Below are 23,020 nucleotides of genomic sequence, written 5' to 3' on the forward strand. Positions count from 1 at the left end.
TTTTAATGTAGTCTTTTGCTTTCTCCCACCACATATTCCCCACACTAAAAATATTCCTGATAAGCGATCAGCACGGCTGTATGAGAACTACAGAAAACATGTTTTTTGCCAAAGCAGACTTTTCTCCAAAACAGCAAGAAAAGCCCTGCTGTGAATTTTAAGCACTGTGCGTTTCTGTTGCAGTCTGTACATTGGCAAACAACAAACCATCTCAACAGTGAAAAGGATCTTGTTTTCCTCTGAAGCCATTTGAACATGACATACCTGTCTCTGCTTCTCCTCACAAGTTAATTTCAGCCCTGCGACTTGGGGAACTAGATGCTTCAATAATTCAGTAAGTCACAAGCCACTTGTTTCGTTAAAAAAATAGTGCCGGTCAGTGTACTATACTTTGCAGATGTCTCCCACATCAAAAAATTTAAAGAAAGAAGAAAAGCAAAGTCATGAGATTTAATTGCTAGCTTACTACTTCTAAATCACACGCAAGCTTTGCTGGGAGTAATTAGATAGAATTATCCCTTTATCTGAAGTATAGACAAAATGCGTTAATTACTGCAGAAACAGCTGAATATTGTAATTGTTTAATGAAGTGGATGGTAATGACATCCAGTCACCACAGTCTCACCCCTGTGATGATAGGATGATGAAAACTAAATGGTCTTTTAAAGTCAGTTATGTGTTTTTCCATAAATCCAGTGAAAACCCTAAAGCCTTTTCTGCATAGTCAGTGCATTTTTGTACTAAAAGCAGGCTAACAGGCACCACTGTACATCTTCTATACAGTCTACATCTAGAAATGACCCTATTTGGAGTCTCAGTCTCAGCTCCTCTTCACATTGTTTTGTCTAAGTCCATCTTAGAGATTGGAGATATAGACATTTGTTCTAGGAAGTACTGAATATTTCTTGAACTAAAGTTCTAAAAACAATGGAAGTTTTGTTTTCTAGCTGTCTTCAGGCCTTCTTCAAAATCAGCCCAGCAGAAGATTTATGCAACTTGCGGGCAGCACTGAAATTCACTGCACCAGCTGTACCTTGATCCGGATCTAGTCCAAAGAATGAATTCTTGCGCCCAAATCGGATGCTGAATGCCCTCCCTGCCGAGGTGGTGCTCTTGGGGTAGGAGACCTGCATCAGGTTGATGTGGCAGTTGGTCGGGCAGAAGTCCATGCACCCCAGCTGGTGAGGTGTGTTGGTCGCTTGCTTGAACATGGGCCACGCTCTGTTCTTCAGTTCCTGGGCAAACTGAGCAGCAAGAAGGGGAAAACACCGGAGATGTATTCAGAAAGACAAGTCAAGACACCAACCCTGAGTTGGCCTTCTGTTATCATAATACTCTAGTGCATGCATGCCAACTTGTGAAATTGCACAGGCCCAGTGACCGAAGTCCATACCAGAGCCACAGTGGCTCATCCTGGTTTCAGACTAGAGAGCAAGCGACTCTCCCTTTGGGACAGGGTACTGCAATGGTCCCCACTTATACAGCTAGGCGGACTGGAGCAACTGGGAAAAAGTCCCTCACTCAAGGTACAACAGCAGTGTCTGTAGCAGGAACTCGAACCTGCAACCTGCCTGCATAGACTTATCCAATAGGTGATGCCACCATACAGCCAATTGTGTGAAGACCCAGACTTGCTTATAAACAATCTGATGATCTTCATGAACAAATTACAGCTTATGCACATGTATTAAGGCAACAATTTCTATTATTGGTTAGGTCATTTCATTAATTAGTAAATTATTTCATTCAGCCACTTAGTAAAAGCCCTTATGTTTGTGATAACTCACTGTAATACCTCTACACCTATCTGATATGATAACTGGGAATATCTGTGTTTTTACCAAATAGGGCAACAAGTGAAGCTTCCACTTGCGTTTTTTAAGAATGAGGATTTAATAACATAGGCAGCTCCTTTCGAATATGCTAGCACAGTCTGCTTTACAAAAGCCAGCACATTCTTTTTCCAGATCAGTAACTGGTTATAGTTTGTAATGTTGTAACTATATCATGAACAGAATGGGATAGCATTATACATAAAATCATAAATTGATAATGCCTGTTAAATACACACTGGACATTTAATTTAGTTTGGATTTGGTGGCTAATTAGAAAGAACCACTCATTATATTTCCGCTGACAGATGCCAATAAAATGCCCTTTAGGAAGCAAAGGGCTCACTTTAAAATGAGTCACATAGAAACTTTCTGTTCTGTAAAAGTTATGGCAAAATATGATTCTAAAAAAAGAACCAAATTTCTGCTAAACAGAAGTTGGACACAAGGATGTGGCAGTGCTACCTTTGATTCAAATCCAACTGCTTGTCTGCAAGAGGGTTCCTCAATTTAATTGTCTGTTGCATTCTAATTAATTTGTTTGCCTGACACTTCTCTCTAAACCCAGCTACACGTCTACCTGCTGAACATTTCCATGAAACAAGCTGACCAGAGTACCTCACTCAAGGGCTATGTCCCACCTGGGATTTGAACTCATAGCTATGAGTCCAGAGCCCTGGCCACTCCATCAGACCAATAACAACAACAGAACTTGCTTTGCATGTGTAGGATAAATCAGCTGCTTAAACGGACAGATGAACAGTGTTCATGAGTCTAGAAAATAACCTAGTGACATAATCCATTTTTCCACTTCAAAAGAATGGGCTAAATGCTCTCTTCAGGTTCAGGGAAGGTTCAGAGAATGAAGACGTGGCACCGCATGCAGCTACCGTACTCGTAGCGGCGCTGTTTGGCAGCTGCAGCCTGTTTTATGGCCCTGTCCTCGTGTGTATCTGAACAAGGCTGGGTTACCTGCTGGTAGCTGAGGATTCGGCGGCGGATGCTCTCCAGCTTGGTGTCGCAGATGCTCCTGAACTCGTACTGGGGCATGGACACCACCTTGTCACTCTGGGAGATCAGCCGGCTGCAGTTCTTCACAAAGGTGCTGTCGTCGCTGGCGAATGCCTCCAGAATCTAAAAGATTGCAAGTGTTTGCAAAGGGACACAGTCAGTTAATGCCCTACTGTTGTCGAGCTTTCTAACAGTGAGCATCTTTCCACAGACACGCTTTAGAAAGCTTTAGAAACGGAGTCCCAAGAATCATTCATACTACTAGCAAACATTTCCAGCCCTCTGCCTTCAGTATATCTTTTCGTTTCCTAGGCAGGTTTTTTCTCAATAATTAGATTCCAACAGCAACAGGAAACAAAGTCAAAGTCTTAGATGCTGTTGAGGTTTGCTCTCTTGGCAGATTATATCAAATAGCTCAGAAACATTGGATAACACTGTGTCCTGGAAAGGCAATATCCTTCTTGTACATACATAATCAGTTCAGCTTAGTCTTTTCTCTGTTCGTTGTCTCCTGGCTATTCATTTATGCATGTATTTTAACTAAACATGTGTTAGGATAAGTTACTAATAGCTTTATTTTGCTCTGGCAAGCTGTGTGGCCATGATTCCACTCAATACAAACAGTTTGAGCTGGGGACTGCCGGAGGCTGGCTCTACCTTGGCAGTGAGGCAGAAGCAGCCCTTGGGCTCCACCATCTTCTCCAGGATGTGGCTCTTGATGCCGGCGGTGCTGATGTACTCGTAGACCACGCCGTGCTCCAGCTGCACGTTGTCCACCGTCAGGCTGACGAGGGGGGCGTCGCCCGCGGAGGCCAGCTTCCCCGACCCCCTCAGCAGGTCTGGACAACAGGGCAGCAGAGAACACCAACCTCAACAAAAGCAAGAGAGCCTCCTGGAAGCTCCAGGTCTTCCTTCTGTGTTTCCCTGGCGCGCTGGTTTGAAGTCTAACACACCTCATTCGTGTTCCTCTTGTTAACCAATCGGAAGGCTCAACACTTGATTCAATTCAATCTGCCCTCTGAGCGGGCACATCTACTGGTGATTAAAAAACGTTTATTTATTCTGACACATATCTCATAATGCTGAAACCCAGGAAGCTTATGGAAGGGATCTGAAGAACAGATATGTAAATAAGACTATTCTTTTTTCCAGATTGAAAATTCCTTTATGAAGCAGCACAGTGGAGAGTGAGTCACACTTGAGCTTCCACGCAAGACGTGAACTCATGGCCAATGGCTCTGTGCACACAAGAGCTTTACTGATTTTGCTTTTCAGATCATCCAGCTGATTAACCCATAAACATGTTTTTTTTTGGGTGGGGGGGTTTAACAAAGAACACACTCATGCAGGAATAACTTGCAAGAACGGTATTTGGAGTTGGGGTGCAAAAATAATAATGTAAGCAGATTTTAAAAGAAGAAAGAAATTCAGTTATGGGGTGGGTAGGGATTCTGGATATTATTTCATTCATTCTCTCCAGATTCTCCCAAAAGATCAAGGAATTCCTCATTGGATTTCTATTTCACAGCCCTTCTTGAAACTACACAAGTCTGGAACACGATGGCTAACAACAGATCAGGCTGAGACCAGTCAGCACCTCTGGCCACTAACTTCTAGCCTGCTTGTAGAAAACGAAGCTGCATCCTTGTGATTTCATTCTGAAGGTTTTGCACTTGAGAAAAGTGATTTATATTTATCTCTTACCAAAACTGTTGAAGGCAGATAGGAAAGTACAACACCCGATTAAATGTTTGAATTTGTACCATAGCCTATCCATCAGAATAGTGGTACACAAGTTTATAGCTAAGTAAAAGCAAAACATTGGCTTTTACATTTAGTGACATATAAGTAAAGAACTGCAGCTATACAGACCTGCAGAACTGCACTTCTGATTAATTAATGTTCAGTTAAGTATTTGTTCGATGTTTTATTTTAGACATAATCTAAATTTGTGATTTGACTTCAGAAGCTCTGACGGTCAATCGCCCGAGTGTCTGATTCAATTTGTACTCTCATGGCAATGCAATAAAAGGGAACAATTTCCACTCATTCATGTTCCCACCTCTTCTACAATACAGGGATCAGACCAAAAACCCATATTACTGGACAAACAGAAAATACAGATTTTCTCCTTTCTTAAAATTCCTAATTTTGTGAAAATTTGACCTCTGTTGGCTGACCCCCAGCTGCCCTCTTTTCAACAGCCTTTTGATCCCTCACTTCTCTGCTCTGAAAAGGATGTAGCCCTTCTTTTCATGTTACGCTGACTTCAATGTGTCCTTTAGAGCTCATTAGAGCACAAAACAGTTCTGTGAAGAGATCATGTTTTACAGGTCCAGCTTTCCTCCCGAGCAGAAATGTTTTGTCTTTGCATATGTCCTCACTCCCCCGTCCGCTCTGGGGAATACACATTCCATTAGGCCTTTCAAAGCCTCCCAGCAGTGGTCCTGGTGCTAATAGCTTAAAAACCCTTAAACGGCTGATGAATGAGCTCTCTGAAATTCTGGGAGACGTTTCAGTCAACAATAAGAAAAGCCAGCAGAGGTCTTCCAATCCTCACTTGCTGATTCAATTTTAACTGCACTTTAATTTTGCAATCATTCCCTCAACCAAAACTGTTGCTGGAAGACTTTGCCGATGATCCATATTGCTCAAGAGACATTTAGTTTGCAAGAAGGTATTTCTGTGCCACATTCACTGCCCTTCTAGTCAAAGCAATTAATTGTTTCCCTTTAACTGTGAAGTTGTTTGCAGAGGATGTTTAAGATTTTTAAAAGCTCGCTGTTTAAAAGGCAATTGTCCTAAGTAGTAATGTTATTCACCTTCTGCCTGCCATGTATCACTGAATTTAACTCTCTGCTCCTCACCAGTTTGATCTTAGGTCACCTTAAAGGAGTGGTGGCTGATGAAGATCATTAGTCTTGTCATTAATCTTATACATTAACTGACAAGAGCCATGTGCCGCTACATACCTGCCCCTTGCATGCTGTCATCTCCCTCAATATCAGCTCCAATCTCAGATATGTTTGGTCTTAAGGATCTCTCTTCTTCTGCGTCTTCAAATGTTCTGTACACCCACTGAGTCAGGCCCTGAGACAACAGTTCACAGAGGGCATAGTTAGTACTGACAAGATATGGCAACATCTCTTACAATGTAAGCAGAAGAATAACGGTAGACTCTAAATCCAACAGGGCAATTCAACGAGCAAGCTCTGTCAGATGACGTAAGGATCTTGGTGATGTTACTGTTCATGTATAAGAAATATGGGGCATTTTTATTTAATGTGGGTCACATCTCCTAACAATGACTTTCAAGAGGCAGCAGGGTTTCTGAAATAACTGTCTCTCCATTCCCAACAGGATGCAGGAGCATCCTAAAGGAAGCGGATGTGTGAATTTGGTGCAAAGGGTTGATGCTGATGCTGTCACTGTCACCATTTCAGTTCAACTACCTGATCCACACATCCCAATATGGGAAACATGTAGTATCGGAGGTCAGAGTTCTAGATTCTTTTTCTTAGGGCTCTTAAGAACATAGGGAAGGTTACAAACAAGAAGAGGCCACTCAGCTCATCTGTTGGACTTGTGTCCCACACCACTGCATTGCATCACTTGAACAAGCTACTTTGCTCCAATGCTCTGGATAATTGGACAGCTGCATGACAATGGACCAGCCTTCCACTCTGGAAGAAGGCTCAGTCTGCTGAACACTGCAGGCACTGGGAAGAGCTCTAGCCTGGTGAGCCAGCAGGCTCTCCTGTACAAAAAAGGGCCAGTCCCCTGGAGCCAGGAGCCAGTGATGTCACTGTAACGGCTCATGTGGAAGTGAATGCGAAAGTCTCACCAGCTCCTGCTGCTCCTGGTTGGCCTGATGAGCTGAAAAGTGCTCCAGAACCTGCAGGTAGCTGTCGTTGTTGACGTTGCTGCCGTTGACCTTGAGAATGCACTGTCCAGGCTGGAGGCCTGCTGCAGCGGCGCTCGAACCTGCGACAGAAAAATTACACATCTGATGAGTACAGTGGCTGCCAAAATAAAATAACAAAAGCAACAAAACCAAAAAACCTGGCAACAGAGGAAGGGTATTTCACACAAACCCATATTTTCAGATCTATTTATTACCTGAAAAAATGATTCACTAGGGCTAAATAAAAAAAACTAAGAATGAACATAAGAGGGTGAGGAACGTGTGCTGAATACTGAAATAAAGAGGCAATTTTTGCTTACATACCAGAGATCCTTCAAGAGCTAATCAACAAAGCCCTCCTAACAACTAGTCGTGCTAAACCAGCAATTCTTGTTTGCAATGTTTTTTTGTTCATAGTGGAGGATTTGAACCCTGCTATTATAAATTAGTAATAAACGACCCCTGATCTATCACCAAAGTTTTGATTTCACCAAAGTAGAATTAACTAAGTTTTCTTTTAAATTACATTTTAAAAACTTTATCTTCACTGGTTTAAGTCTGATCTCCCCTGACATTCACATACTTGAAGATATCGAGTAATGTACTTGAGATATGTGTCATCGCTTACTGTGGATGTCACAAACTCCCATGCATTGTTTGTGATGGCTTTCATCATTTTGCTGCAGCTCCAAAACAACAGTATATGATTAAACAACTGAAAGGATCAAAAAGCTCATGAAATCCCATTTGCTATTTTTGAATACTGTGACTTTTGGAGTTGAGGCGCCTGTTGAAACTTCCTAAGTCCACAGATTGTATCTTCTAAAAACAAAATCTGACAGGAAGGTCCCTAGTAAGAGCACAAACATCGCTTTCTAAACCCCCCTATTAGGGGCTGGCTTCAGATGTGGCACATAAGCCCTAAAACACATCATAATTTCAAACATTTTTCAGATCAGGATTTCATTCATATAAGCATATTTAAAAAAATGCAATCATTATTTTTATCAAAAGCTCGTAGGTGTTAAATAGAAAACAGCTATCCATTCATTGTTAATCCACTTGCCCCAGTGAGGCCTGGGTCACTGAAGTTTAATCTAAGGGGAAGTAGCTTGTTCTATGTCTGTGGGCTACAAGCAGCTTCAAGTACTTGAGGAGTAGGTCTCTCTTCATCAAAGGCTCATGTAAACAAAACCTGAGATCCAAAGGAGCAATGCTGAGCAATGCTGATCGCTATATGTTAAGAGAGTGCTGTTTATTAGCTGAATCCCAGAAATTAAAGCCATGCATGTCTTCATAATAAATTGATGTGTTTGATGATGATAATAATAATAATAATCTGGTTATTTTATGTGTATTTTCAGTGGTTGGGATTAATACCTGGACCCTTTTTAAATGGTCTTTCAGGAAAAGGAAACAATAAAATCTTTCCAACCTAAGCAATGCTCAGATAATCTGACTCACTTTCACAACTATTCCTTTAGAGGGGGTTAAAGGTTAGGACAGAGGCTGGAAGCACTCCTTCAGTTCAGTATCCTCAAACTCAAAATATGCGTCTTTAATCTTCTGGGTGATAAACTTTAAAGCTGCTACTTTTAGCCACATTAATTGTTTTGTGTTCATTTGTTTGTTTGTTTTTCTGCTTTGGCCAATTAGATCTAAAACACTGAGTAACTCAATATCACTCCTTCGAAGTGAAAGAGCAGATGATCAAATGGAAACAGGCTCTTCAAAGACTTCCCTCAGAAACAACATTTCATCAAAGGGAACACACCCCTGAAACACATTTCCAGGGCCACAGAATGGGTGAAACCTTCAGCATATCTTCGGATGGTTTCTCTGTGTACCTTCCAGATGTGGTCTCGGATCCAGTGGGCTTAAGAAACGGCTATCAGGTATTTTTGTACTCCAGCTGTTCTACACATTTGGAAACAGGTTTTGCAAGCTCATGTGAAGTATGCCTATAAATCTCATCTGGGCCCTTTTTGTAAAGAAATTTCTTCAAACCAGATAAAACATTTAAAGACAAGTGGCATATGGATTTGATAAGAAATCAATCATCCTCTCCAGGTTTCAAAATTAAAAGCACAATGTCACCCATGCACCACTAAATAGATTTACCAATCCATACAGATGTTATTTGATAAATCACAGTCCGTTGCTGTGCATGATGCTGCCCGAGGTTCTGCCTGTAAAATATTACACTGGCTTTACTAATGTAAACTTCAATGTTGTTCACAGGCTGCAAAGACCCACAACACTCAAAAATGGACTAATTTTCCTAACACCCGATCTAAAGAGAAAGCAGAATGATTTTTATATGTATTGACTCACAAAGAGAAAGAACATTTTTTTTTACTGTGCCTTATCAGAGGATTCTGATATGACCTGACTAGACTGACATCGAAAGCTCAAGTCATTTGAAAATCTCTGGCTGACTAAAAGCTGGCTCTTGTATTACTAATAGTTTCAGATCTATTTTCCCTACCGTGTAATCACGTTTTATTTGTAACTGAAACCCCCTGAATTGCCCACGTTATCTAAAGGGGATTACAAACTTTGCCACAGCAGATAAAACCAAGACAACTCCACTATGAAGCCAAACTCACTGATGCTACTAATGTAGCTCAAGGAAGCCCTCCATTCACACCTAGCAAATCCAAATAATTTCTGTAAAAAACAGGTATCCACCTGAGCTGTCTTCTGGAGTGCATTAGTTCAGGACTATTTCAGAAGGTGTAGGTAATCATGTGAGAGCAGGAGTTCAGTATCTGGTAATAAAACAAGCAGATGCTACTGAGCAACACCCTGCTTGACTCCCAGACTTCAAAGGCACATCATAACTTACAGCAGCGCACGGACGTCAAAGAGCTGAATGCTTCGATGTTGAAAGCAACATTCTTGTTTTTTACTGGAGCAGTGTGAGAGGCAGTGAGGCCCAGCTTGCTCTAGATCACCCACGGGCTGTGCCACGCCTGTGCCACGCCTGTGGCACACCTGTACCTCAGGAAGGGAATCACAGACGCAGCCAAGGGCACCAACCAACAGCAGCTGTGGACGCACTGCTGGGTCTCGTGCCGCCCTCCTCCCCAGACAGCCAATAAAGAGCTCAGGTCCATCTTAACACTTGACACAAGTATGGTTCCAGTTAATCTACAGCAAATAAATGTGGGATAGTGTAATGGTATAAATGCTGGCATGCATACTATACAGTATGTCCTGCAGGCATGTTTCTTCATTGCACCACTCAATGTTTCCCCATATCAAGTAAATGCTGCTGCAACACTGCTTTACCAATTTGCAAACACTATAGCTGACCCACTGATCCTCCTGAATTTCCATGAAATTCATGTTTTTCTGATCACTTTCCTGTGATGAAAACCATTATGGTCTCAGCCGTCCCCTGAGATCTCTTTGCCCTAAAGCAAACCTTACAGAAAATAACATCGGGAAGTGGCAAATCAGCAAATAGGAACATGCATAGATGCTGCTGCAGCTTTTTGAAAATAATGTTTCCCTGTAGGCTTCAGAACAAAATGCCCTGATAGGAAAAGGCTCAGGTACTTAAAAGGCTGCAGAGAGACACACGTTCTGCTCACTATAATGTCTGATTCCCCAAAGGTCCACTGAGGATTCCACATTACGAAAATAATCATATCTGCAGAGCCAGCCCTGAGGCAGAGGAAAATACATTGCTGTAACATTTCCATCTCTCAAACACACACCCGTGACTCAGTCAACCCCTCATAATATGTACAGTGTCGCCTGTTTTTCATGGACGAGAATCTTTTCTTGGACGAGAAGAGGACCAGTTTGCAATATCTGGAAGTCTACAGAACGAGGAAGAAGATCAGATGTTTAAATGTGAAAAATAAAATTGCACAACCATGACATCATACAGTTGTGACTAAAGTTAACTCCCGCCCTCCGTGTACGTGATTTTCCAGGGGAAAATTAGGATCTGTACCTTTCCTCACAGCATGGACGTGCGGCGGACAGGCCCCTCGGATTTTAAAGGAAAGGGCATCTGGGCAGTCTGGGATTTTGACGATCCTAAAAAACAACCCATAAAAAACTTACACATCTAAGGAGAAGCAGAGATTGTAGAAACCTTAAGTGTGTCAGTTAACATAAAGCACACACCAGGCATTTCTCTCCCTGGTTTTACACAGCCAGATGACATTTGTTCCTGCTTCGGCTCCCTCCAAATTGTGGGTTAACACACTACACTTATCCTACTCTGAATCACTGGCTGAGTGGATGAGTCAGATTAGGATGAGATACTGTATTAAATCAACTGTATATTAAAACTGACAGACACAGGGTCACAATGTGGTATACTTTTTAAAGCTTTCTTAGAAGTGACCACATGCAAACTACACATGCCTCCCACATGCTAAATAAATATATAAAATAGCTGAACAGGAACTGAGCTAATGTTTTCTTGGTATAGCTGTTACTTCTGCAAACAGCAATTAGAAATAAATACCACATAGAACATGTCTGTACCTTGGTGGACCCATGTTTTAAATAATTAACACGGGATAAAAGTGGCTTTTATCTAAGCAAACTGTACCTTTCGATCCCTTTGACAGATACAAATATTAATGAACAATGTCTACGTCTCAGAGTCTCACATACAGTGCTGAGTAAAACTTCAGATGGTAGGATCCGCATGTTTCAGACCGTGCAATCATATTATCGTCTATATTTTTAGACATTTTATTGGTTGTCAGGAAAAGACAAATTGTTCCATCTGTACTTTGCATTATATACTCACTGTTTCTATAATTATTTCCAGTGCTGTATTGGTGGTATTACAGCTCATATACAGTGCCATTTTTCTAGGTTTTCATTTGTAATTATTTTCAAGAATTGTTAAGCATTGTTTTCACTTGGAGGTTGTGTGTTACAAAGTGTAAATAAAGGTCAAATAAATTCCGATTTAATGCATCTTGATTTAGGCTCTTAGGCTACAAAAGGTGTTACTTTGAAAAGGTTGTGTAGACTTTCCATATGCATTGTATGTATATATACAATGCATATCAATTCATCAATTTCCCTATGGGATTAATAAAGTATTATCTATCTATATCAGGGGTCTCCAGCCTTGCTCCTGAAGAGTTCTAATTCAGCAGCATATTAATTGTGATCAATTAAGCAAGTTACTTGTTAAACTAAGTCATCTGGAAATCGTTTGGAACACAAATTGAAAACCCAGTACATATGTACCTGTAACTGTATATACAAAGCTTTTTCTTTTACTGCCTGCTATCTATCTGTGGTAAAAGACCAGACATTTCAGATACAGGTTCCACACGGAGCAGATGGACATATTATTTGGAGACCTCTAGCTGATCCGGACCATTGTTACAAAATAATAACAAAAACAAGGGTCATATAAAAGAGATGTGTGGGTTTTCTGAGCTCAGACCTAAAACAGATTAAAGCAGAAGTCTGCTAACCAGAAACACAGAGGAAATGGGGGTCATGTGACAGAATTCTGGTTTTCTTTGTTTAACTAGAGTGGCTTACAGTATTTTGCTGTCATTGTCTAGAACCCAGATGAATATCATGTAGGTTGAGAACCTCAATTTAAATCACACGACGGTCCTCCTTCCTGCCTGTGTTATTGTGTCGGTCTGTGGTCAGCTTCCATTGCAGCAGATAAAAAAGTACCAGTTACCAGTTCAATCAGGCCTGGAACCGAACAGTAACTGCTACAGCTCTAACATTTGAATGTTCATTTAAATGCCGTCAAGTCCTTGACTTCTGTAGGACTCTACACGCTGTCGGGCAGAGCCTGTCTGGGGTTGCCATGCTGTAATCTTTCGTTCTCTCAGTCAGGGCCTGTGAGCGGGCCTGCTGCTGGAAGATGCCCTCTCTCCTCCCTCTGAGACTCACTCTTTTGCCTTCGCAGCCACCAGCAGCCTGAGGGAGCGCCGGATGCAGAAGGACTGGTTTATCATGGTCTCCACCTCCTGGAAGGGCCTCAGGAACACCAGGTCCTCGTTGATGGTGAGAATCTTCCTGCCCACCTGCAGACCTGCAGTCTGAACACGGGGCGATGAGCAGTGGTTAAGAACAGTGAAAAGCAGTGAGAGAAATCTACATGCTGCAAGACACTGTAAAACATTTACATGTTTGCTGAAGTGCCATGTACAGTAAATCTGACCATCTTCTGAAAACATCTGAATGCCTTTAAACATTTTCCATAGTTTATCCCCATTATGCATGTCTTAAGGATTTATTGCATATTTCAAATCCGTTTCACATGCTTGTGTAAAACACTGCCAAATTTTCCAAGCCATGTGACGCTGACAGTGGCCCCCCAGATATGTCGATCTACATTGAGCCACAAATTCCACTTCATCCTTGTAAAATAGTCAAAGCCGAGGAAAGGCCACTGCAACAGCGATTAATAATGAATGGTTACGTGAAAAAGGCCATTCAGTCTCTGTCAGAGCAATATTAAGATAAGTGTGTAAAATATGTGGACAGATGGAATCAAGAGCATGCTGTATTTATAGATCACACTTAATATACAGTTACTTGTCAAAGTTGCTAGGACACGCATGACATGACAGATGACTTGCTTGGGAGTCGGTGCAATTTGCTACCATCTGCTTTACAATTTAGTTATTAAGCTCCATACATTTCCCTCCATCAGTCTGTAGCTGCAGCAGATTCCATCACAATACAATCACAGTGCAGCACCCTGAGCATTCCCTCTGACTGCCCCACTCTAAACTGTCATCCAATATTCACAAGGGATAAAAAACAGAAAGCATGGTTCCTTACCAAATCCTAATTGTTTGAAATTTTTAAACCCTTGAGAATAGTTACAAAATTCCATTTCTAAGCAACAAAGTCTGGGGGGTTGATTCATAAAGTAAAAGTGAGACATAAACTGAATTTCTGCACAATATACTGTCAAAACACTACATTCACTGCTTGACTCGGAGGTCCTTATTATTATTCTACCCTGTTCTCGCCCTGTCTTCAAAACAGTCGCGAAACACCAGAAGCTGAGGTGTGAGGCAGGTTGGGAGATGTTTGAGTGATGGTTGAGGTGATAAAACAAGACAGCTAAATAAAAGAAAGTAGCAGGTTTCATCAATCAAAAATCAAAAATTGCCATGTTCACTGTTGCAGACAGACGACATGTGTTACATGTGCGCTTGAATTACAGGTTTTGCGTCTTTACAAAAAAATAGTTTGGGTGTTAATGCAGCTCCGTCATCTGTAGAAAAATCAAACGCCTCCAGCTCAAGTTTATATGCTTGTCTGTTCCTGGATAACAGATATTGTCATTAACCAAGAGAGCCCTGAGTTGGATAGTTATTTTCAATGCCGGAAAGAGCACAGGAGTACCAATCAACAAAGCCTAGGAGACCACAAAAAGGGATGAGCAGATTGAACAGTTTCAAATTTCATGCCTACAATATTCTCCTCTGCTGTCGGTGATACGATTAGAATCCCTGATGAACCTGTGGCTGCATGAACAGACCAGCAGGAAAGCTGCTGAGGTTCACTGTCTGACCTTCCTTCTCCTGGCGTGGATATGCTGTGGTTGTTGTTAGCTTGCGATAATCAATTAGCTCATCGTGCCAGTAGAAAAGGAACTCTACCTGCTGTTCTGTAAGTCCACAACTTCATGAAGCCCTCCAAACAGAAAAATGTATTTGTAGGTCTGCCTAGAAATTCCAGATTCATCCTTGGTGGAGTACCTATTGATTCACACTGCAATTTTGAATTCTGTTGCTCAATGCTAATAAGTATCTCCATTCAAATGAGACTAAAAGCCTAGAGCTGCTACAATAAACACTAAGTCTTTAGGATTTTGGGACATCACAGACCTTAATGTCATGACATTTCACATGATCATTTTATGGAAAGCTGGCAAAGGACTACAGCTCTTTGTGTACGCTAAGGCACAAACTGTGGCATCATGATAAAGCGCCTGGCTTGGGGAGATGGAGTATCTTGACCTGAAGAAAAGATAATGAATGCCTTGTTTTGCTTTATCCGGCCTCAGCATCTCACTCCTTTCCTCCTTTCATGCTTATCTGTTGTTGCTGTATGTCGCTTTAGTTGCCTAGAGGATGGCCCTTAGAAAACAACTTGTGGCTTTCTGAGGGAGCCATTTAGTATTCTGCTCTGTTCTTCTTTAAGCTTCATGGCCTTTCAACCAGGGCTTCCATTCAGCAGCCCCTTTAAAAGACAGAACTTGTCTCAGTAGGACAGTGTGGGTTTTGTTGAACGGGTCCAGGGGACCGTGCGAGAGACACCTGCATAGAAAAGATCTCCGGTGCTCTGACACAGCTCTCTCTCTCTGCTTCCACGAAAGCGAAACTGACATCACGGTTTCACGCCTCAGGCTGCAGGCGAATTTGAAATGGCATGTCTTATTACCCTCAGCGCATCTCAGGAAAATCCAGGGAGATGCTAAACACGTAGAGCAATCAGAACTTGACAGGGCAAGCTAACAAACCAGTGCATTTTTAATTATAGCTTGATTGTGTATCAACCTGTCTGGGAAGAAGTCATTCTAGAAGGGTTTCTGACACCTGAGTTATAATTAGGCATTTCACAGCTGGCCCAGAGGAGTTAAGTATTCCCTTAAAAAGCTACAATTCTTCTCTACACAGAGAAAGCACTCTAACAAAACATAATATCTTTCAGGGGTGATATAAAACGTACCATAACCTCTTTTCATTTCCTTAAAAAGGCAGTTATTTAAATTAAGGTCTTAAAGGTCACAGTCCTGCAGATCTTGTAGCACTCGATGAGGGCAACTGAACTACACTTCCCAGAAGACCTTGACTGCTCCAGTGTCACTGTGGTTCCCGCACACTCACTTTTCCGCTCAGTCATGCGAGTCAAGAATCATGGATATAAAGATAACTTAGTGCTGCGATAGGTGACCCATTAAGAGGTGTACCTTTAAGACCTTGGAAATATTTCACTGGTTGTCATACCATGGAAATTCCATTCAAACACAGCTTATCAACACAGCAGTGAGGGTAAAAGCAAAACAACACAGCTGACTAGGATTCCTCTCAGTTTCTAAAATCACTCATGCAAAAAACATAGTAAGACTTGTCAGCTTCCCAAAGAGTTTCTCTCTGTGAATGTGAAAACGATGAAACTCCCAGCAGCCCAATTACTCCAATTAGCTTGGGGCATTGTAAGGGACTTTCATTAACAGTTCCGAGAAGCGCCGTCATGCGCCGGGAGTCTCAGTGTGTACCGGCCCACCATCCCTTAGTGCCTCTTCTGAGTAACTGCCTCAGGTGTAAGACGCCCAGCTCATACTGTACCTTCCTCTCCACATGGTGATAGGAGAGATAGATGGAGAAGGTGATAGAATATCTGCCTTCTCCCCTAATGAGTCTTCTTAAGTATTCTTCTGACCTATTTACCTTGCACTTCTTCTTAGTGAGCCTTCTCTCTCCTTTCTCCATTGCTGCTTATCTCTGGAACTGGGCACTGGACGGTGTCACTCTAAGAGTGAATTTTCCCCCCAGTTTGCCCTGCCCCTCTCACCTCTCTCCTACACTCAACTGGTGCTCACACTCAACTGGTTAGTCCTTCATAACCACCATCATCCACTCTGGGTAACAACTGACTATCTTTCTTCCAGCGCGACAGTACTCTGTGTGGGGATTACAGAGCCTGAATCATTGTTTCTGCCTTCATGTGGCTTCAGGTAGGGCTACAGGCCTCTTCTGATGCTGCCTTGCCACAGCTCAAACAACCAATGAGTAGAAAGCAGTGGCCCTGACAGCCCCTCATCAACACCACATTTCAAGACAATTTTTAGGCCAAATGTTCCTGAGGACCAGCCGAGTCTGATACCCACCTCAGCATGAGAGCCCCTGCGGACAGCCTTTACCACTATCGCCTTGTTCTTCTCCTCAATCTCAAAGCCGTAGTCTTCCTCCTGGGGGTGGATCTGGTGGAAAGAGGAAAGAAGGATTTACCCTCCAAACTCCATCCTTACTCAGGCCGTCCACACTGACCGCCTGTCTGCTGCTGGCTAACAATGCAAGGGCTTCAAAACACTGATTGATTTCCCAATGGAGAAAATTAGAGTAATAACATTCCCAGATTCATTTTTTCCAAAGTTTGGTTTATATACAGTTTATATGAATTTTTGCAGCTGTTTTTAGAACGAAACGTGGATGCTAAATGCCATTTGAAATCTGTACAGCATATTCACCTAAATGTATCAAAAATAGAATGGAATATATTTGGTTTATATATTTCACAACCAGCACTTATGGTTTATGGGAAAACAGACTTGCTTATTTGTCACTATTTTAGGAGCTGTAGTACACAATAGCACTTCAGACCAGAAAAACATTGCACTTCCTCAGAGTGACCTAGTGCTCATTAGAAATCAGGAAATGTACTACTGCTCTTTTTAGGGATCGATAATTACTTTCATACTATGAATTTGCTTGAGTGAGAGACACATAGGTATCATATACACATAGGTATCTTTCATTTTAATTTAATATATATGTAAAAAGGAGAATTAGAAGCCTCCATTAATTCAAAATAAGCATCCTTCAATTTAATGCAGTGTCATTCCCTGGCTTGTTAAATATGATTTCCTTAAACTTATTAACTGATATGGCACAGCACCTTTTCATCACTAATCACCTGAATCCCCAACTGCATCACACAATGAGTAAAAAAAATAATTTGTGTGAATAACTTAAAAATAACTTTAAAATAAAGTCCTCCGGTATGTATTCAAATAAATATCATTACAGTACAGTGCCTATCTGCTTCAAATTTTGAGAGGGAGATTCAGAAACATATACATCTCCAGATATCTATCTTTCAGACCTGGAGACAAGCAAAGCTGTTTTATTTAAATCCTTACGCCAACATTTTACCTCAAATCAAAGGGGTTTGGTGAACCCCATGAGACATCCGTTACCTCCATTTACCACGACAATACCGATCTCTTTCTTTTCTAATTTAATCTTAACTGAACAGGATCACAAAAGGATGCTCTCATTGACAATGCCAGTGTTGCCAGTAACCACCAGCTGTCTTCCTCCTCCTGTGGTGCTCAGATAAGATGGGTTATCAGAGCCCTGCCGGTCACAGAAAAATCAGGAAACCAAGATCAGTAAAACAGCCACCACAGGACCTACAGCAATGATTACAGCAGTTTTAGACGGATCATTGTCGTGGCTGTTGAAGAAAGGAGCTAATTAATTAATAGCTGGATGGCGTTATTCCACCTTTCATCACAAAACAATGTGCATCGTCTTTCCTGGCTAAATTCAGGCCCATTTTAAATCCTCCTAATGCACTGCAGATTTTGAACACAATGCTGTTTTTGTTTTCTTTCCTCCCTTTCTTTGAGCACCTGCAGTTAAATGCCAGATCCTGAATGTGTTATTAAGCCGAGAACTGACCAATTTAGAACCAAGGAGACTTTGGTGTTGACTGTCTGATTATTACATGACAATGCCGAGACTTCTCTCCTCTCCGGTGTGGTAGAAAAGTGCACGGTTGAACCGAACAATTAACCTTGTCAAACAGTTAAAATCAACCAATATAATATTTTCTCTCCATCCTTTAATTCCTGAAAAGAATCCTGTTTCAGGTTTTTTTTCTAGATGTTTGGTTCAATTTTAAAATATCACAACTAGAAGCTCAGTTTCATTGACCACTTGGAAAAGAAAGAATGGTGGAAGTTGTGCTGCTGGCTATAAGAAAACAGAACAAAAAGGTTGTCCACAGGTCACTTTGCACCTTTTGCAGCAAAGCAAGATGGAATTACATTTCAAACAGAATATAATTTTTTTCAGAGCAGAACAGCCAGTCCATCCTTTGTGTTTTCAGTAACGATGGGCACTTGTTATGATTAATAATAAGAATAATGAAGCCTTATACTTATATCTCAGTGACGAAGTCAATTAATTAGGAAGCCATGATAGGCAAAAGACAGGGGAAATTTTTTCCAGGACACCAGGGTAACACCCCTACTATTTTTAAGAAAAGACCTGGGATTTTTAATATCTCCTGATAACCCCTTCTCTTTAAATCAGACAAAACGTACCCATATGAAACCATCTGCAATGAAAAGCTATTTATTTTTTTCTGTAAAATATAGGTATGATACACTTCAGCAGATCCCTGACACAATCAGGATTATTAATTCAGTAAAACAATACCGGCAACCTGTTAGAAAATAAGTAATCAATAAACCGATGGTTAGGAAGAGCTAACAAGCTTTAAGACCAAGTGTGGTCAATTGAAGGTTCCTGACAGGGTTTAGTAGTATTAAATTGCATATCTGTGAAAACAATATACTTCTTTGCTTTGCCATTCCTGTCAAAGACAGGCCAAATGATGTTGCTGTCTTTGGCACTTATGTTCCTTTGTGTTTTTTAGACACTTATTATCTTTGTTTTTAACTACGAAGAAACAAACGTAAAACAATTCCAGATGATTTCTCCTCCCCTTCCCACCCCTGCAAAAAGAGAAAATAGACTTTTGTCTAGCATTTGTGTTCGTGAGAAAGAGAAGGAGCCAAACGAGCTGAAAGTTCACACAGCTTCTCCTACCAGCACACAGACAGTTCTTCTGTGAGGTTTTTTTTCCACAGTGGTACAATCAGTTCAAAGGCCAAATAGTGCTAATTATGTAGAAATTAATTCAATCTTTCATCATTTTACTTGATTATGGCAAGCAAATCTGAAGCAATGTTTCAGAGCAGTAACCGGTAAGTAGTGCCTATCGTGTGCACAGTGAATGTGTGTTACTGAGTATTTGATTACTGAACCACTTCTAAAGACAGCAACCAATATCAGTTAAACAACAATGAAAAATATATTTGGTGTGGTAAATTTCCAGATTCTTTCCCAAACTGGAATTGCAGCTTGCTATCAAGACATTTCGAGAGTGATGGGAAGAATTACAACAAACCAGTGTTGTCTATGTATTTTCTTTCAGCGCTGTCTAGAACAAGAAACTGTGCTGTTCTAGTGTCTGTTGGACAACAGACAACAGTAGGGACTGTGACACACTGGTGGCTCCTACATGGTGAGGCAGAAACCTGCCATCCCCAGTGCCTCAGTACTGCTATCCATTGCCCACTTGCACAAATAATTGTTGTCTTGTCTGTAGAAGAGTGGCACAGCCTGGACTTGAGCAGGCATACCCCAGGTAAAAGAACTGATCCCTATATTTATACTCATCCCGTCTGATTCATGACTGGATGAGTGCATTAACTAAAAAAAGAACCCTCTGTTCTTCCGTGTCAGGGAACTTATTCGGTCATGTCTATCTTTTTTGAATAAAATACCTATTAAAGTCTCTAAATAGCAGCTGTCACTTCATTAAAAAGATTTTCTTCCTATGCCGGCATGACTCAGAAGACTACAGTGCCATAAACCCTTCAAGTTCTGTACCTCTGAAGACTGGATGTGATATCAAGTTCTGATGACAGCTACAGGATTAAAAAAAGTATTCTTATGTTCCCAAAACAAAAATAGCTATGTAACATACAGGACAAGAATTGCCTACCTCATTCAGTTTCACTATTCAGAACAATTTTAATATACACATTGAGAAAGTATACACATCGAGAAAGAGCGCACAAATTTCAGCATCAGTGTGACTCCCAATTTGAAGCACTGAATGAATTAATTTCTCATTGAATCAGAAGAACTTCACCTAGCAGAACGAACACATGTTAGGAGTGTAATTTAAATAAGATTAGCTGTACAAACCGCAGGCAATTCAACTCAGGATGAATGCGAGTTCTCTGGCTCACAACAACAGCCTACCTCTTGAAACACTCACTCAAAACACCAGATAATTTAGTCTTGGGCACAAGTCCTTTATCACAGCAGTCATTAATCTTGTTACAACCTTTCCTTTTTTATGTTTATGGTCTTTCCGTGGGCATTTGTGAGAAGCAGACTGCCTTAATTAACAGATAAGCACTGCAGAGTGTCCCAGAATACTAATAGGAGGCATAGCAGGGAATTTATATTTTGAAGAAACAATAGGGCCATAAAACATTGAATGGAAGGGTACTTTTCCTGGTTTTAGTTAAAAATATTGGATCAGAGACTAAAGGCACCAGTGAGATCTTGTTCCTCCCGGTACAGTTTGATAACTACAGACCTGGACACTGCAAAGTTATCATTACTCTGCTAAATGTGGGAGTTGCGTTGGATTTCCATTGAACTTGGGAGGGTCAGGAAGACACTTTTGTCAGGACCAACATAAATCAAGCGAAGTGAATTTGACTCCTTGCCATCTTGAAATCTCACTAAACCAAGGCATTTCTGACACAATCAAGCTGAGATCAAGTGGACTTTTAAAACTACCAGTCAAACAACAAAATTGAAATTCTTGAGGATGATCTGATCTCCCAGATGGCCCAAATCAAAACATTAAGATACTGATCTGTTATTTTCTCTCTGTACTCTTGATTTTGTTTTCCAGATAGGCCTGTAAAATGAAGCGATCTAACTGGCAACCAGTTTAATGTCATCTTATCACTGGAAATTTTACTCTGATTGATCAATTTGACGCATAACCACCTTCACGTCGGGCATAGATCAACACTTCTGCAGTGAGACTGTCTTTCTGGTTTGCTGCCAGGTTTCATTAACTTTTATTACCAGACACTCTTTTAAAGCAAAATTGCTTCAACCCATTTTGATGCAGCGTTACAAAGGAAAGAATAAGAACAGGCTATGACAGCAAATTTGTGTGATTCCTCCTGAATCACCTTTATGCAGAAAAGTAAAATTTTCTCTCACTCACAAGGGATCAGCGAAACATTTCAATGGCAAAACATTTTTTTTTCTTCTAGGTAAGATAACATTGGATGAGAATGAGTTTTATTTTCCCGTTTGCACCGACATAGTCTAACACATGTTCAAAAATTACTGATAAGATAAGCTCGTTTTACCAGAATCGTCAGAAAGTGCCATTTTAAACTATCATGGCAGCTGCAAAAATCCGAATTCAAGACAACAATGTGAGCGCCGCTTTTCAGATGATGACTTCTACCCTTCAAGGGTGCTTAATGTTATGTCCTATTTTCCAAAATGAGCCGTAGCCTCCATCACAACAAAAAAACAACTTCAAGCCCACAACATAAAAGAGACCCCGCACTTTACTCTACTCTCCAAAAACAGCCGAACCATAAATCCATTCCTGAAAGAAGTATTAACATTATCTATGAATATTTATATTGCCACTTCTGGTGGCCAGGGGAAGATGAACATTTCTACCGCAGGTGAGAGTTCCATATAAAGTGCTGTCAGGAAGAGAGCCCCCATTTTCTGAGGGCTGATCCTTTCAATTTGGCAGCTCTTTGTGTACATATTTTTAAAAGTTGTTTAAATTTGGAGCAGCTGTTCATCTTGAATAACAGCATCCTCTTCATTTCAAGAGGAACATTTTTAGCGTTACTTCTGGCTGTACAAGAGTTTGACTGATTATGTACCATCGCAGACTTGCAGGCAGGGAAGAGAGGCACAGTTCCCCATTCCGGATGAACTGTACTGGCCCAAACTTGAAATTCCATCTGCTCGGTCATATCCATGTTCCTACTGTCTTTGCCACCAGAGACAGATCATTTAGAATTTCCCGTCATCACCTCGTTACAAATCCAAAACAAGAGCTCAGATGTAACTCATTATTTCAGAGTCCTTCAGCAGCAGCAGGGCAGTATGAGATAAATGTTTGGATTCGGCTACCTACCTGGAAAAACCATTTTCTATGGTCATACCAGCTATGACTGACGCTGATATATTTTAAGACTACCATTATTATCAGAGGTGCTGCCTTAAAGGTAACTGCACATAACATTCCCCTTACTGCAGAACATGGAGGGGTGTGTGAACACTATCTATACTGCCAATTCAAGACCCTTATCACAGACATCAGAAAACTGTGCTGGATTTGTTGTGCAGCGCTCTGGGGTCCATTAAACTAAACAATAAAACACACGTCAGCCGCAAAGCAAAAAGCCAAACACTAGACTACACCTGTCTACCAACCTCAGCCCCTGCTACACTTCCACAGAGAGAGATCCCCTGCACCCACACCGCCTGGAGGGACCTTCTTCACTCTGTTCATTGGGCTGCACATGGATTGTTCCCAGTCACAAGCTTTATTTAGCACCTGCATTCACAAAAGATCACGACAATCTAATTTTACAGCATTATCCTCCCTATGGTCCCGGACAACTTTCCAGGTCTTGAGGGGCAAATCCATT

General features: G+C 41.2%; 1 protein-coding gene across 1 annotated transcript in view; it reads right to left on the bottom strand.

Moving 5' to 3' along the window:
• The window catches only part of prex1 (phosphatidylinositol-3,4,5-trisphosphate-dependent Rac exchange factor 1), a 135,181-nt gene that overhangs the window by 22,640 nt on the left and 89,521 nt on the right, over positions 1-23,020 (bottom strand). Inside the window, exons 17-24 of the mRNA XM_088937653.1 lie at positions 16,613-16,705; positions 12,652-12,800; positions 10,715-10,800; positions 6,688-6,827; positions 5,816-5,933; positions 3,501-3,682; positions 2,805-2,966; positions 1,034-1,244 (exon numbers count right to left, since the gene is read on the bottom strand). Of these exons, the coding sequence (XP_088793779.1) occupies positions 1,034-1,244; positions 2,805-2,966; positions 3,501-3,682; positions 5,816-5,933; positions 6,688-6,827; positions 10,715-10,800; positions 12,652-12,800; positions 16,613-16,705 (1,141 nt within the window). The remainder of the gene's footprint in view (positions 1-1,033; positions 1,245-2,804; positions 2,967-3,500; positions 3,683-5,815; positions 5,934-6,687; positions 6,828-10,714; positions 10,801-12,651; positions 12,801-16,612; positions 16,706-23,020) is intronic.

This window comes from Atractosteus spatula, chromosome 19 (genome assembly GCF_055471065.1).
Source record: "Atractosteus spatula isolate fAtrSpa1 chromosome 19, fAtrSpa1.hap1, whole genome shotgun sequence".
Classification (NCBI taxonomy): domain Eukaryota; kingdom Metazoa; phylum Chordata; class Actinopteri; order Semionotiformes; family Lepisosteidae; genus Atractosteus; species Atractosteus spatula.